A 13,325-nucleotide genomic window follows, 5' to 3' on the forward strand; every position below is an offset into this window, starting at 1 on the left:
CCCACCCAGCATCCTCTCCAAGCATCACAAGAGTGGGATGTTGGGAGGCGGATGGTGCTTTCTCAACCTCTCTGTAGGAGTGTATACCTGACCTGGGCCCCAGCGCAAGGCAGAGGCCTCCTCAGAAGGGAGGGGGCACCCAGCTTCCTTCTCTCTCCCTGGCCAGTGAGCCAGCAGAATGGGGGCCAGTCACCTCCAGCACCACAGACAGAGCCCAGGCAGGTGTGGGGAGGGGGTCAGCACTATGGCCAGCACCAGCCACAGGGATCCCTACCCCCCACCCCACCCCTACCCCAGAGCCAGGAGCCAGCACCACGGACAGAAGACTGCCTGCCAGGTCGGCTATGGGCAGGGCCTTGGTGAGCTGGCACCCAGAGGACAGCACCAAGCCAGTCCTGGGTCAGTTCTCAGCTGGACCCTGGGGAAGTTGACCCAGCCCCTGCAGCCCAACCTCCTAAATTGGGGAAGAGACACAGGTCACACATCATTCCCATAAAATTAAACGCTTTTTAGTGTTTAAAATAGCATTTACACAGAAGCAGCTCTATTAACTATCTGGACGACGCTCCCAACTGGATATAGTATCTACAGTGCAGACATGTGCAGGCCAGAGATGCCGGACGGAAGCGACGTGCATGTGTGCGTGCGTGGGTGGGTGGGAGGCCACCCCAAGATCGCGAGGAAGGCTGAGCTGGCCACGCCCTCTGCTCTAAACCCTGCCCCTGCAGCAGCTGTGCGCGCCTGTGGCCCTCGCTCCTCAGGGTCCCCCATCCTGCCGCCTCCCCCTCACTGTCCTCCCGCACACCTCCAGACACGACCTGTGTCCCTGCAGGGGGGACACACGAAACTGTTCTGGTGGCTGGGGTAGGGGACAGCTGTCTTGGCTGCCACCCCACAGAGCACACAGGCCAGACAATAAATAAATAAATTAGATCCCTACCTTGGGCAGCCACAGAGGGACCTTGGGGCTATGATTCTAACCCCGAGAGGACCCCCCCAATCCTGGCCTAGGCAAGATGGGTGGGGCCTGTGAACCCGGTGAGGCCCAGGCCTAGTGGCCACCTCAGCTCAGTTTGAGGCCCCGTGCGCAGCTCTATGGGCAAGCTGGGGTCCCTGAGGCATACGCCAAGAGGGGTGGGTCAGACCTGCCCGAACACAGGGAGATGCCCCTCCTGCCCAGGGTCTGCACTGACAGCTCCAGCCAGGGGTGGATGAGCCGCCATCCAGATCACGGTGGTCTGGGCTGCCCTCAGCCCCTCCCCTCCAGCCTGCTGCCACTCTGTCCAGGCCCAGACCCCATGGCAGCAAGCACAGGTCTGACCTGCGATGGCTGCTAAGGCAAGCCCACACAAGCTCTAGGAGCAGGGCCCTCCTGCAAGAGCAGGACCCTGGGCCTCCCCACAGCAGGGCTGGGCTGAAGGCACTCTCGCCTCGGTCACATGATATCCACGAAGAACTCACAGGGGTTCCCCATGGCCTTCTGGAAGGACTGGCGGCTGCCCGTCAGCTCTGGCGGGACAGCGGCCAGCTCCCGGACAGGTGGCCCCCCAGGTGGCCCACCCACCACCGAGTAGGCCTTTGTCAGGGGGTGCAGCGGGGGGAGCCCTGGGGCAGCAGCTGAGGCCTGGCTGCGTGGGCTGCTGCCACGGCTGAGCTGGCTAGGCGGACGCTCCCGCCAGCCACTGCCACCCGCCCCGCTTGGTGCCGTGTGGTCTGACTCGCTGCCACTGCCCCCAGCTCCAGCCGACCGGCTCTCCTTCTCACGGCCCAGGGCCCGACGGCTGCTCCCGCCAGCACTCCGGGTGGACCCACTGCTTTTGCTTCCTGAGGTCAAAAACAGGGGAGAGGAAGGGTAATGGTCAGTACTAGGCCTTCCCTCTTCCAAGACAGAAGGCCATGGCCGGGACCACCAGGGGCAGCACCAATGGTCCTGAGCGGGTGCAGGTAGGGGTGGGCAGCCATGCAGACATGAGGGCCAGACTGGCCCAGCCCAGGGAAGTGGGAGCAGCTGCAGCAGGCAGAGGAGAAGAGATGCGGGGTGGGGCAGGGGCGGGGCAGTAGCAGACAGGCAGGGATGCTCCAGGGCCAGCTTGATCCCCACTCCTCACACCAGTGCCTGGACCGAGGGCCTGGTCTTGCAGCTGGGAAACAGAGGCCCAAAGGAGGCCGTGTGCCCGGGGCACTGCCAGCCATCATGGGCTCCCCACCCAAGACCCGCCTTTCATCTGCCCCCAGAGCCCTGGCCGGCTACTCAGCTCAGCCCCTCCTGGGCACTCAGGACATGTTGGGAACCTGAAGACGCCCACTGGCTGGGGATGTGCGGAGGGGGACGCCGAGCAGGACCCTGGCTTACCGGCCCCGAGGGTCCGCTCCGCTAGTCCTTCAGTCTAAGGCTTGCTCAGCACAAAGCAAGGGATAGAGGAGTTACACACCAGCGGCCAGGCACCCACACCACCAGCTGGGCCTGTGCAAGGTCCACCGGCGCCCAACACGCTTCCCCTTGGACATTGCTGCCCCTGCTCCACTGTTCTCTCTCCCCATCCCCTCCTGGGTCCATCAAGCCACCCACCAGACCTTTCCCCAGACGCTGGGGGCATGTGTCCACTGGCCTCAGCACCCAACATGCTTCCCCTTGGACACTGCTGCCCCTGATCCACTGTCCTCTCTCCCCGTCCCCTTCTGGTTCCACCGAGTCACCCACCAGACCTCTCCCCTGATGCTTTTGGGGGCATGTGCCCATGGGCCTTGCTGTCCCCCCCACTCAGCCTCAGGACAGTGTCCCAACAGGTGCTCCTCTGTGACACCCCAACCCCCCTGCTCAGCTGTCCTTCATGTCCCAGCAGCGGGCTGCGGCTATCTGCGGAACTGTCACCTCTGCTCCCTGCTGTGCTGCAGGTGCTGGGGGGAGGGTCTCAGGGCCCCTCTGCTGCTCCCCCACCCTGGGCCATCACATCCCATGCCCCCATTCCCACACCATCTCTCTCTGCCTCTGCCACATCTGGACCACCAACACACCCACACAACCCCTGAAGACTCTAGGCTCTTCTCCCCAGCCTCTGACCACTCACCCCTTTCAGAAGAAGCCACCCAGGGCCCGAGCACAGAGCAGATGGGAGCGCAGGGCAGGGGGTGGGCACGCAGGGCAGAGCCAGGCTGTGGGGGAGGGGGCTGGGCTTGGAGGTAGGGGCCCTCACCTTCACTCTGCTGACTCCCGGCACTGCCGCTGCCGTAGCCGAAGCCAGGGTCCTGATATGCGGGCGGGAAGCAGGGCGGGGGTCCCGGGTACTGGTAAGGGTAGCCCTGACCCAGGGGCCAGGGGGCAGCCGGGTGGGGCAGCGGGGCCAGCGTGTCCTGATCGGAGGCCCCACTGGAGCCGCTGTTGAGGTTCAGGGCGGCAAGATCTGCGAGAGGGGAGGGCAGAGGGAGTGCGGGTGAGGGTGGGGAGGGTGGCCTTCCCTCTGGGACTCCGCTCCGCAGCCCCACTCACTGCTGCACAGGTCCCCGAAGACGTAGTAGCACTGCTCTGAGAAGGTGACCTTGTTGACCGTGTGCCGCAGGAAGCCACGCTTCAGCATGCTGCTGGCGTACTTGCGCGCCTCCCGCCGCTCACGGAAGCCCTCCAGGTGCGCGTACAGCCAGTCCACCACATCTGCCCCTGGGTGGCAGCAGGCGGCAGTCAGAGGCAGGGACCCGGTCCCACCCCCCACCCCCAACACCCTCCCCAACTCCCCCCCAAACCCCCCGCCCCGCCCACCACTTGCGGAAGCCCTCCAGGTGCACACACAGCCAGTCCACCACATCTGCGCCTGTGTGGCAGCGGGCAACAGTCGGGCAGGGACCCGGCCCCACCCCCACCCCCGGGTGCAGGACCCTCACCGATGACAGCGTTGGCGATGGTGATCTTGAGCCACATGCGGTCCCGGATCTCCAAGCCCGAGTCCGGCAGCTGCATGACCCGGACGACAGCACCCATGTCGCTCTTCACCGTCAGCGGCGCCTCTTCCAGCTCTGCAAGGCACAGCCCCCCTCCTCAGCCCGAGTGGCTGACGGGTGGCACAGGGCCAGAACAGACCCCAGGCCTGGCCTGCTTCCCCACTTCAGAGGCCAGGCTCTGCTGGCCGAGCAACTGTGGGGCTCAGGGACAGCGCTGAGTGGCCCCGCAGAGTCAGGGAGCAGGCACTGGGCGGGAGGCGTTTGGACCTTCATCTCCCACCCTGTCCGACCAGGGAAAGGCCCCCTGGCCCTGCAGACCAGAGCCCCAGGGGCCGATATCGGGCGTCCTCTACCCCCTCCCCTGCGAGCTGGGGCTGTTAGTCATGTTAGTGGCAGGAAAGCAGGGTGAGTGCCCCACACAGGCACCTGCCTCTCCCTGCCCCCGCCACACAGACCCCAGGGCTCGCCGAGCCCCTCCAGACATCTCCCACTCCCACTGCTGGGACAGAGAGCAGGGAGGAGGGCAGGAGCAGGCACCCCCGCATCCGATCATGAGGACCCGGCAGCACCGTGAACACTCAAGGCTGGCGTGGCAACCGCACCCAGTGAGTGCCTGGCCAGGGCCTCGGTTCCCAACCTTATGAGCTGCCACTTACGCGGAGCGCCAGGCACAGAGCTGGTTAGTGAGGAGGAGCTGGTGCGCGTGACGGCGCTGGAGCAGGGGCTCGTACCGTAGCGGGGCAGGGCTCCCGTCAACGCTGCCGTGTGGGACAGCCAGGCGGCTGGGTCGATGGGCCGAACTGGATCCGCTGGGCAGCCATAGCATGGCAACAGACGGACAGATGGACGGTGTGGGGGGAAGTGGAACACAGGACAGAGAAGAGGCCCTTCAGGCTGGGCTAGGTGCCCCACCCCCACCCCGCCGGCCCCAGGGGGTCACTCACCCCTCGGGATGGTGAAGTAGCTGCGGGGCGTTGGGTCCCAGCACTTGGCCACCGTAAGGCTGATGGGCCTGCGGGGTGGGCGGGTCACAAGGTGACCCAGGCAGCCCCCTCCCCTCCACTGTCCCACCCCTACACGCCTCACCCCCACATGCCTCACCCCGTCTGGGACACGATCTCCCGCAGGACCCGCACAGCATCATCGTTGCTCATGTTCTCGAAGTTGACGTCATTCACCTGGGGTCAAGAGGTCAGCATGGTGGGTGGGGGTGCTGCTCTTCCCACCCCCCCCAGAAGCTCTCCCGGCCCGCACCTGCAGCAGCATGTCACCCGGCTCGATGCGGCCATCAGCAGCAACAGCCCCACCCTTCATGATGGAGCCGATGTAGATGCCACCGTCGCCCCGGTCATTGCTCTGGCCCACAATGCTGATGCCCAGGAAGTGATGCCTCTCTGAGGGGCAGGGGGGTGGTGAGCAGGTGTGCCCCCACCACCACTGTGCCCTGCCCAGCACCCCACAGAGGCCTCACCCATGTTGAGTGTGACGGTGATGATGTTGAGGGACATGGTGGAGTCCGTGATGCTGCTGAAAGAGGAGGCCTGCAGGGGACACCAGGTGAGGGGCTGTGAGTGGGACTCATCTGCCTGCCCCAGCCTACACCTGTCCAGTCCACAGCTGCTCAGTCCACACCTGACTGGTTCACACCTGCCAGCCCACACCTGCAAGATTCACACCTGCCTGGCCCTAATCTGACCGGTCTGGAACTACCTGGTTCACACCTGCCCAGTTCACACCTGCCTGGCACACACCTGCAATATTCACACCTGCCTGGCCCACACTTGCCTGGTTCACACCTGCCTGGCCCACACCTGCGCAGTCCGCACCTACCCGGTCTGTCTGCCGCAGGCGCTGTTTCCGCCGCCGACGCTTGTGTTTCCGGATGAGCCTGGAGGAGGTGCTCTGCTCTGTGGAGCTGCTCAGCCTGGGGGGGGCCCAGAGTCAGGGTCTGGCCACCCCCCATATAGCTGAACTCAAAGGGGCAGAGGCAAGGCTGAACCTGGGGAAACCATCCCCACCCTGCAGACAGTGAGCAGCCAGCAGGGTCTCCTGCCCAGGTGCACACGCCCATGCATACATATATGTGTGGTCCAGGGCACACATCCTGCCCCACCTTGCACCCTCACCCTCACCCACCGGCTTGTGTTGTCATCTTCATCCGAGTCGATGAAGCTGCTGGACTCAAGTTCACTGCTCAGCACAGTGGACGCACTGTCAGGGGGCAGCCCCAGTTCCCGCCGCCGGTCTCCTCTTGGGTGCCCATTTGTCCGGGCTGCTGTGGGGACAGCAGGGATGGGGGCTGGCCATGGGATCCCCTGGAAGTCATGGGAGGCCCCTGCAACCTCAAGCACTCTTTCACCTGGGAGCTGGCAGGGTGACTGCAGGGCTGCTGAGGGGTCACTAGGGTCCAGGGTATTTGGATCTGGAACTCTGCCAAGGGACCCCCACTGGAAGGGGGGCCAGGAGGGGCTTGGGGTGCCCACGGGGGCCCCAGGGAGGTCAAGGGCATGGCCTCATTACCCTCTTCACGGTTCCGGCGTCGGGCTCGCTCCCGCCGGTGGCTGACCAGTGACTCCGTGCCAGTCTCGTTGTCCATCCCATCACGGCTGCCGGCCACATTCGGGCTGTGCCGAGGAGGGCTGGGCTGGGGCGGCCAGGCCACTCATGCCTCAAACACCCTCTCAGCTCCTCTCCTCCCAACGTCCAGTGGGACCTCGATTCCAACAGAGCCCCCATCTACCCACCGGCCCACTCTGGGCCTCTCCACTTGCCCCTCCTCTGCTGACCAGCACCTACTGACCGTGGGTCCCTGTTCAGATGCCCCTCCCCATTTCCAACAGGCTGGCAGGATGCAAGCCCTTCAGCTCCACTGGGCTCAGCATAGCCCCCCAGAATCCTTACTGGAAGGAGGGAGGCCGGGAGTCCCCGATGCCGCCTGTCCGCTCAAGAGGCGGGGGCAGGTCTGTGTGCCCATCAGTGCCCTGAGACCCTGCATCCGAGTGCGCGCCCTCAGCCAGGACCAGCTGTGGACAAGAGCAGGGTTCAGGAACCAGCGTCCAGGCGACCCCAGCAGGGCACCAGGCACGGGCAGTACCTTCTTCCACTCCCACCAGCCCAGGGCCCTCCGCCAGCATCCCATGGACTCACCCAGGAGACCACACGGCCGTTGAAGCAGGGTAGCTTGGCATTATCGTCAGAGATCTCCTCCTTTACAACCCTGCAGGCAGACACAGCTGTGAGGCAGCCACACTGGGGCCTGCTCCCACCGCTGGGCTCTGGACTAAGGCCCCCAGTTTGTCCGGGGTGTGGGTCACATGGGGCATCCGGCCACACACCCAGATGCCAGTCTGTGCGGATGCCCTCGCCCAGCACCTCCGCTTCTGGGGACCGTCACCATCCTTCCAAGGACCCCACCCAGGGCCCATGGGGCCCAGACACAAATGCAAGTGTCCTCCTTGCTCTGTGTGACTCCCCCAGACTTCATATCGCGAGGGCAGGGCCCAGTTCACAGCAGGCTTCAGCACAAGTGGGGTGTGGGCAGACCCCCTGGGAGATGCACAGCACACAGACCCGCAAGCTCACACTCCAGGAGCGGGCCACCACCCTCCTGACCTGTTGGCCCAGCCAAGGAGACAGAAACAGACCCCCACTCACAACACGGGCCCAACTCGAAGGGCGGCCAAGTGCAGGGCCAGCAGGGCCCACGGAGAAGCCTCAGGCCCTGAAGGTCAGCAAGTGTCACCAGCTCTACCACTGCCCAATGGCTAGCCTGGCCTGTCCCTTCATGCTGCCCCCAGCAGGTGGGCCTGGACGGACAGGAGAGGCAGATGGCCAAGGCCCAGGGCAACTCTAACTTGGAAGGAAGCCAATGACCCTGGTGTCAGAAACAGGTTGGGGAGGTCCAGGAGTCAGGTTCTAAGGGGTGAGAAGGGCAGCAGGGAAGGGCCATGGGGCAGGGCAGACAGTGCTGTGGCCCAGACACATCCCACACTGTGGCCTCCCGGAGGCCCAGGGAGCAGGGTGGGCAGGGCAGGGCCGGCAGCAGGCCCCTGGAGCACAGCCCTGCCCAGCACCGCAGATTTCCACACCTGGGATGAGGGCCCGGTGTAGAAACAGGAGCTGCAGACCAGGCAGGAAGTAGCCTCATGGCCTATGGGCCCAGACACCTCAACTCAGCATGTCCAAGGCAGCAGCAGGGGGCAGAAGGCCCCCGAGAGCAAGGCTCCGGTCCACCCCACCCACCAGGAGAACCCCAAGACCTCAGGGCAGAGTGCACAGAGGAGACAGGGCAGCCTGGAGAGGGCACTCTGCCAGGGTCCTATGGTGACTCCATCAGATGCCTCCCAAGCCAGCCACACAGGCACAGATGAGGTGGACAGAACAATGGACACGAGTCATTTCTCAGAACCCCCTCTCCCCGGTGAGGAACAGACAAAGTGTCCACAGCGCCCATCACGCACCACAGAGCTGAGCTCTGGGGTGGCCGAGATCCAGCCCGAGAGTCAGTCCAGGAGACCACACAGAAGGAGTCACCACAGGAAGACCTGCAGTGGCCTAGGGACACCTGGGGTTCTGCCGGCTGCAGCCAGGAGACGGGGGGTTGCAGCAAGTCCTCCAAGGGGCCCAGTGGGCCCCAAGCACCACCTCTGAGTGATTGCAGCAAGAGACCCAAGGGGAACCTGGTTCTCACTTCACAGCCCAGGTGGCCTGACCAGCAGCCTCCCCTCCCTCCCTGCACTCACACCCCCGCCCTTTTGACTCACAGCACAAGGTCCATGGGGCTTCCCAGAGGTGGACACCTCAGGCAGTACCCTGAACCCCCACTGCCTGCACGGCCAGTGCCTCCAGACAATCGATCACCCAGAGCTGCCTGAGGCCCCCATGCAGCCCACCCACACATGAATGCCCCCCACCAGGGCCCAGAGACCCTGCTTCCCCAGTCCTCCCCAGCCTGAGAGATATACACTTTCTGGCCAGAACTAAAGGGCACCCATCCTTCCCCCGGGGGTCGGGGCATCGAGGAGCAGCTAGTCAAGATAGCCAGGAGGGAGGGGGAGGGGAAAGGCCTCGCCCTCCCCAGGGGCAAGCCCAGCATCAGGGGCACGGTGCTGCCCATCCCTAGTGACGGCCAGGAACAGGGACGAGGTTGGGGGTGGAGTTGGGGGAGGCCTCAACCAAGCCTGGGGAAATGCCCCCCAATCCAGAGCGCCTTCCCTGAGCCTGAGAGTAGACCTCAGGAACTGTGGTCAGCAAAGACATGAACCCTCAGGGTGGCCACCCAGGGGAACCTCTGTTGGCATGTTGCCCCCAGCTCTGGGATTCCTGGTGAGATCCCTGATAACCTGGAACTTGGGCTGTCCAGCCCCACCCGCCGCCCCCGCAGACGCACCCCAGCAAGGAATCTGCTCAGAGCAGGGCCCGTACAGAGCAGGGCTCCCTGCTCAGAGCCAGGAGCCGAGGGACCCTTGGGCTCCCAGAGACCCAGTGGGATGCCCCACCTATGTCCTCAGAGACACAGGGTTGCCCCAGGAGTCAGGGTCCTCAGTTCCCACAGAGCCTTCATCTGTCCCCCCACTGCCTCCTGACCAGGCTTGGGCTCTGCAGGCTCCAGGGTGAAGGGTCTAGACCCTAGACCCTCCATGCCTGACCACAAGCTCCAGGGGGTGAGGCTCTAGAACCTCCCAACACCAGGGTCACTGACTGCAGATGGCAGAGCTGCAGAGGGCAGAGTGGGAGCTCAGGCCGCCTGGACCAGGCCAAGCGCAGCTCCCACCACAGCCCCCAGGGCCCCCAGACAGATGGCCCCACAGACCAGAGCTCCTGGCCCAGAGATGCAGGGCCCAGGGCCACTGCCAAGTCCAGGGAGGCCTGGAGTCCACAAGGCAGCGGAAGCCTGTGAGCACGGCTGCACACCCAGCCCAACGCTGAGCACCTCTGGGTCAGCCCAGCACAGGCTCTGAGAGCCTCCCCAGCTTCACTGGGACACACAGCTATGACCTGCATAGCAAGAGTGGGAGGGAGGCACAGGACTCTACCCATTTGCCAAAGATGCTCTACCCACTTGCCAAAGATGCTCATGGACAGTGAGGCCCGGCCAGAGCAGTGGCTATGACCACACCTTAGACTTAGGAAGGTTTCCCTTCCTGGCCAGAGAGGCCAAGAACTGAGACGTCAGGAACAGAGGCCTCAGCAGGGTCAAGGGACCTCACAGTCCCCAATCTGAGACCACCCCTCTCATAAGGGGGCCACTTCCCCAGCCCAGCCAGGACCTGCCCCCTCTTTCTCCAACCTCCAGCTATATCCATTAGGTAGCCTAGGTGAGACTAACTCTCATTTATACTAAAGTGTGAGTGACTAATCAGACACTCCCAGAGGAAATTTATTCCACTGAGTAAATGACTCTACAGAATAAACAGAACCTGGAACTCTGTAGGTAGATCTCAAGAGAGGGAAGGAAGGAGGCAGATCCCCTCCAAGGGTCCCTGAGGCCAACAGGCCACCAATCACAGGTCTGGGGGTGGGGGTGGGGAATCAGATGAGCCTCCCCTGCTCTGTCCGCCCATGCCCACTGCACCTTCCAGAGTCACCCCAATCCCTCCCTCTGTCCCAGCCCAGCCTACCATCCTGGTCTTGTTCCCTCCCCCACATCCCAGTCATGCTCAGACAACCTGAAGAACTCCTACTCTTGCTTCAAGACCCAGATCTTGCCTGCCCACCATGACCTCCTGGGCCAGGGCACCCATGGGTCCTGAAAATCCTCTAGCAGGCACAGCCTCTGCTGGGAGTGTACCTCGAGTGGGGCAGGGGTCTCTGCAGCTCAGTGGCTATTAGACACAGGAGGAGGGTCAGGCCCCTCAGGCTGCATCCCAGATCATGGTCCAAGGGCAGCAACCTGGGGGGGCTGGGCACACAGTGTGCCACACACTCCTCTCAGTGTGTGAAAGACCATGTGTGATTTCAGTAATTTTTGTTAAAATGATAAACTAAGTTAAAAAACAAAAGCACCCTTTCACATATCTGATGCTCACAGCCAAAGCAGAGCAGGCTCAGAAAAGTGAGACTGTAGGCGACCAACCAGCTGAGGCGGGGTTTGGGGGGTGGGGACAGCCAGTGTCAAAGACCAGGCTCCCCAGTCTATGCCCTACCCTGTGAAACCTGGCCTGGGGGCAGCTCCTAACCTGAGCCCAGCAGGGCTGGGGGCTGTCAAGGCCCCATTCCCCGTTCTCTGCCTCTCCCTGGTGTTGAGGGCATAAGACAGTCTAGTTGCCGCCATGTCCCTCAGGCCTCTCTGGGAGCCACAAAGTGGCCTCAGCCTGACCAGACCTGGAATTGCCCAGGGTCAGTGCAAACCACAGAATCCAGGAAATGGCCTCAATGTCAAAGTCCCAAGACGCAACCACAGACAAGGACACGGGCTGCCTAAGGGCACCCAAGCACACCTGCTCGGCCCAGGCGGCCTCTGGGTGCCCCCCCCCAGCACTGCCAAGCGGGGGACTCAGGTTACCCATGGTTGTGCTGGGTCAGGGCTCGAGAGTCCAGCCAGACTCCAGTTCACCGCTCACCATTCCAGAGGCCCGGCCCGGCACAAGCAGGAAGTCCCCTCAGCCGGGACAGCCACCACTAAGGGCAGACATGAGAACTCTGACCCAGAAGCTGCCCGAGTCAGCAGCTGGCCTGCACTGCTCTCAGGAACCCAAGTGGCATGTGGTTCAGCAGGGACACAGGCCCTGTGGCCAGCAACCCCAAGGCTGGGGTGGGTGGAATAAAGCCCCATGTTGCCCAGTGACCCTTGGCCCCTGCCCTGTCCTGAGGACCCTGGAGAAGGGGGCCAGGAGAATGCTGTTTTAAGCTTCCAGAAACTCCTGCAGACCCCGGCAGACAGATGTGTGCCCTTGCCCGGATCACCTCATTTCCCCTGTGCTAACTAGGAGACCCACTGGGTGGCTGGCACCCTACCCCCACCCTAACCCCTTCCCCCCAACGCTTGGAAACTCTTCTGACCCCAAGCCTCATGAATCCCACCCACCCTCCACATAAAGGGGGCAGTGGACTCTGAGTCTGACAGGTGCCAAGATGGGATTTCGGAGGTCCACTTCGACCACAGACCTTCACCGCAAGTCACACACTCAGAACAGAGCCCAGGGTGAATGGAGAAGCCAAGACCGCTCTCCGCCCACCGTCCAGTGCTCTCAGACCCCGGGGCAGGCAGTCAGGGGCCCAGGCGTCTTATGCTAAGAGCACAGACAGGTGGGACACACGCACCAGGGCGAGCAGACACCGCCCAGGTCACAGCCCCAGGATCCCCTGCCCTGCCTGGCCGGACAGGTGCCTGCCGCGCGCACCCGCGCACCGGCCCTACGGCCCACTGACCCGAAGTCCTGGTCCATGGACTTGAAGAAGAATTTGTAGGCGTGCACGGGCCGGTTGCTGAGCACGTTCTTGAAGTCGGCCAGCGTGACGCGCTCGGGCGCCACTGGCAGCTTGACCAGGTACGGCGTCTCCTCCTCGTCCATGTGATAGATGATCTTGGTCTCCGCCATGGCGCGGCGCTCAGGCCCGGCCCGGGCCTCGGACGCGGGCGCCTCCGCGCTGCCGGCCCGCGCCCCGCCCGCGCGCCGCTCCCGGCCCGGCCGCGACCAGGCCCCCGCGTCCCCGCCCGGCCGCTCCGGCCCCGCCCGCCCTGCCGGCCTCAGCCCCGGCCCTGGCCCCTGTTCCGACCCCGCGCGCACCCCGGCTGCTGTCCTGCCGCCCGCGGCCGCCCATGCGCCCCCGGCCCGGGACGCAGGCAGGGAGGGCGCGAGGCCCGCCGCGTCCGTGCGCCCCGCCGCCGCCCCCTCGGGCCGCGCGTTAAAGGGACCGCGGATCCAGCTACGAGCGGCCGCTGGGGGCACCAGAGAGCGGCGGGTCTGACGTCACCGGGCGGCCTGCTGCGTGGGGGCGGGGCTACGCACGCGCGGTTGGGGAGGGCGGGGCGCGCTAGGGGGCGGGGCCTCCTGCAGTGTCCAGGCCCGGAGCCCAGGGCGCGCGCGCCCGGCCTTCGCCACGCGCATTGGGGGGCAGTCCACAGGGTCAGGCTCCAGGCCTGTGGGCGGCAGGCGCGCCCGGCGGTGAGAAGGCGGGTGGGGGCCCTCAGGAAGCTCCGAGCCCGGCCTGGAGCCCTGAGGGGTTCTGCGCGGCCGGGCTCCGGTCTTCCACCTCTTCAGAGTCCGGCGGCGCCTTGGTCACACCGACGGGCTGCGGCGGCTACGCGGGAAGCTGAGAATTCTTGTGTCCGGACCGGAACCGATGACACTCTGTCACTTTGCCCCCCCACCCCCACCACGCGTCAGCTCCGAGTTGGCGCGCCCTCTGCCAGGTCGCACGGGGGCTCCAAGACACACGGGCCAAGCGTA

At 64.5% G+C, this 13,325-nt stretch overlaps 1 protein-coding gene across 6 annotated transcripts; it reads right to left on the reverse strand.

Moving 5' to 3' along the window:
• Nucleotides 1-487: 487 nt before the first annotated feature.
• Nucleotides 488-12,804, reverse strand: DVL1 (dishevelled segment polarity protein 1). Of its 6 annotated transcripts, XM_043486005.1 has the most exons (16): nucleotides 12,304-12,803; nucleotides 7,081-7,150; nucleotides 6,835-6,956; nucleotides 6,454-6,557; nucleotides 6,070-6,208; nucleotides 5,764-5,857; nucleotides 5,405-5,474; nucleotides 5,188-5,327; nucleotides 5,035-5,111; nucleotides 4,878-4,945; nucleotides 4,590-4,742; nucleotides 3,877-4,008; nucleotides 3,488-3,655; nucleotides 3,195-3,401; nucleotides 2,354-2,393; nucleotides 1,697-1,824 (listed from the first exon to the last, which is right to left on the reverse strand). In XM_043486005.1, exons 1-15 carry the CDS (start codon nucleotides 12,471-12,473, stop codon nucleotides 2,383-2,385), a joined length of 1,725 nt encoding a protein of 574 aa, XP_043341940.1. In that variant the 5' UTR covers nucleotides 12,474-12,803; the 3' UTR covers nucleotides 1,697-1,824; nucleotides 2,354-2,382. The 6 variants fall into 6 exon arrangements, with proteins under 6 accessions (XP_043341938.1, XP_043341937.1, XP_043341936.1 ...); XM_043486003.1 differs by lacking the exon at nucleotides 2,354-2,393 and having other exon boundaries at nucleotides 488-1,824; nucleotides 6,070-6,205; nucleotides 6,454-6,539; nucleotides 12,304-12,804; XM_043486002.1 differs by lacking the exon at nucleotides 2,354-2,393 and having other exon boundaries at nucleotides 488-1,824; nucleotides 6,454-6,539; nucleotides 12,304-12,804.
• Nucleotides 12,805-13,325: the final 521 nt, after the last annotated feature.

The sequence above is a fragment of the Cervus canadensis genome, chromosome 13 (genome assembly GCF_019320065.1).
Source record: "Cervus canadensis isolate Bull #8, Minnesota chromosome 13, ASM1932006v1, whole genome shotgun sequence".
In the NCBI taxonomy this organism is placed as follows: Eukaryota; Metazoa; Chordata; class Mammalia; order Artiodactyla; family Cervidae; genus Cervus; species Cervus canadensis.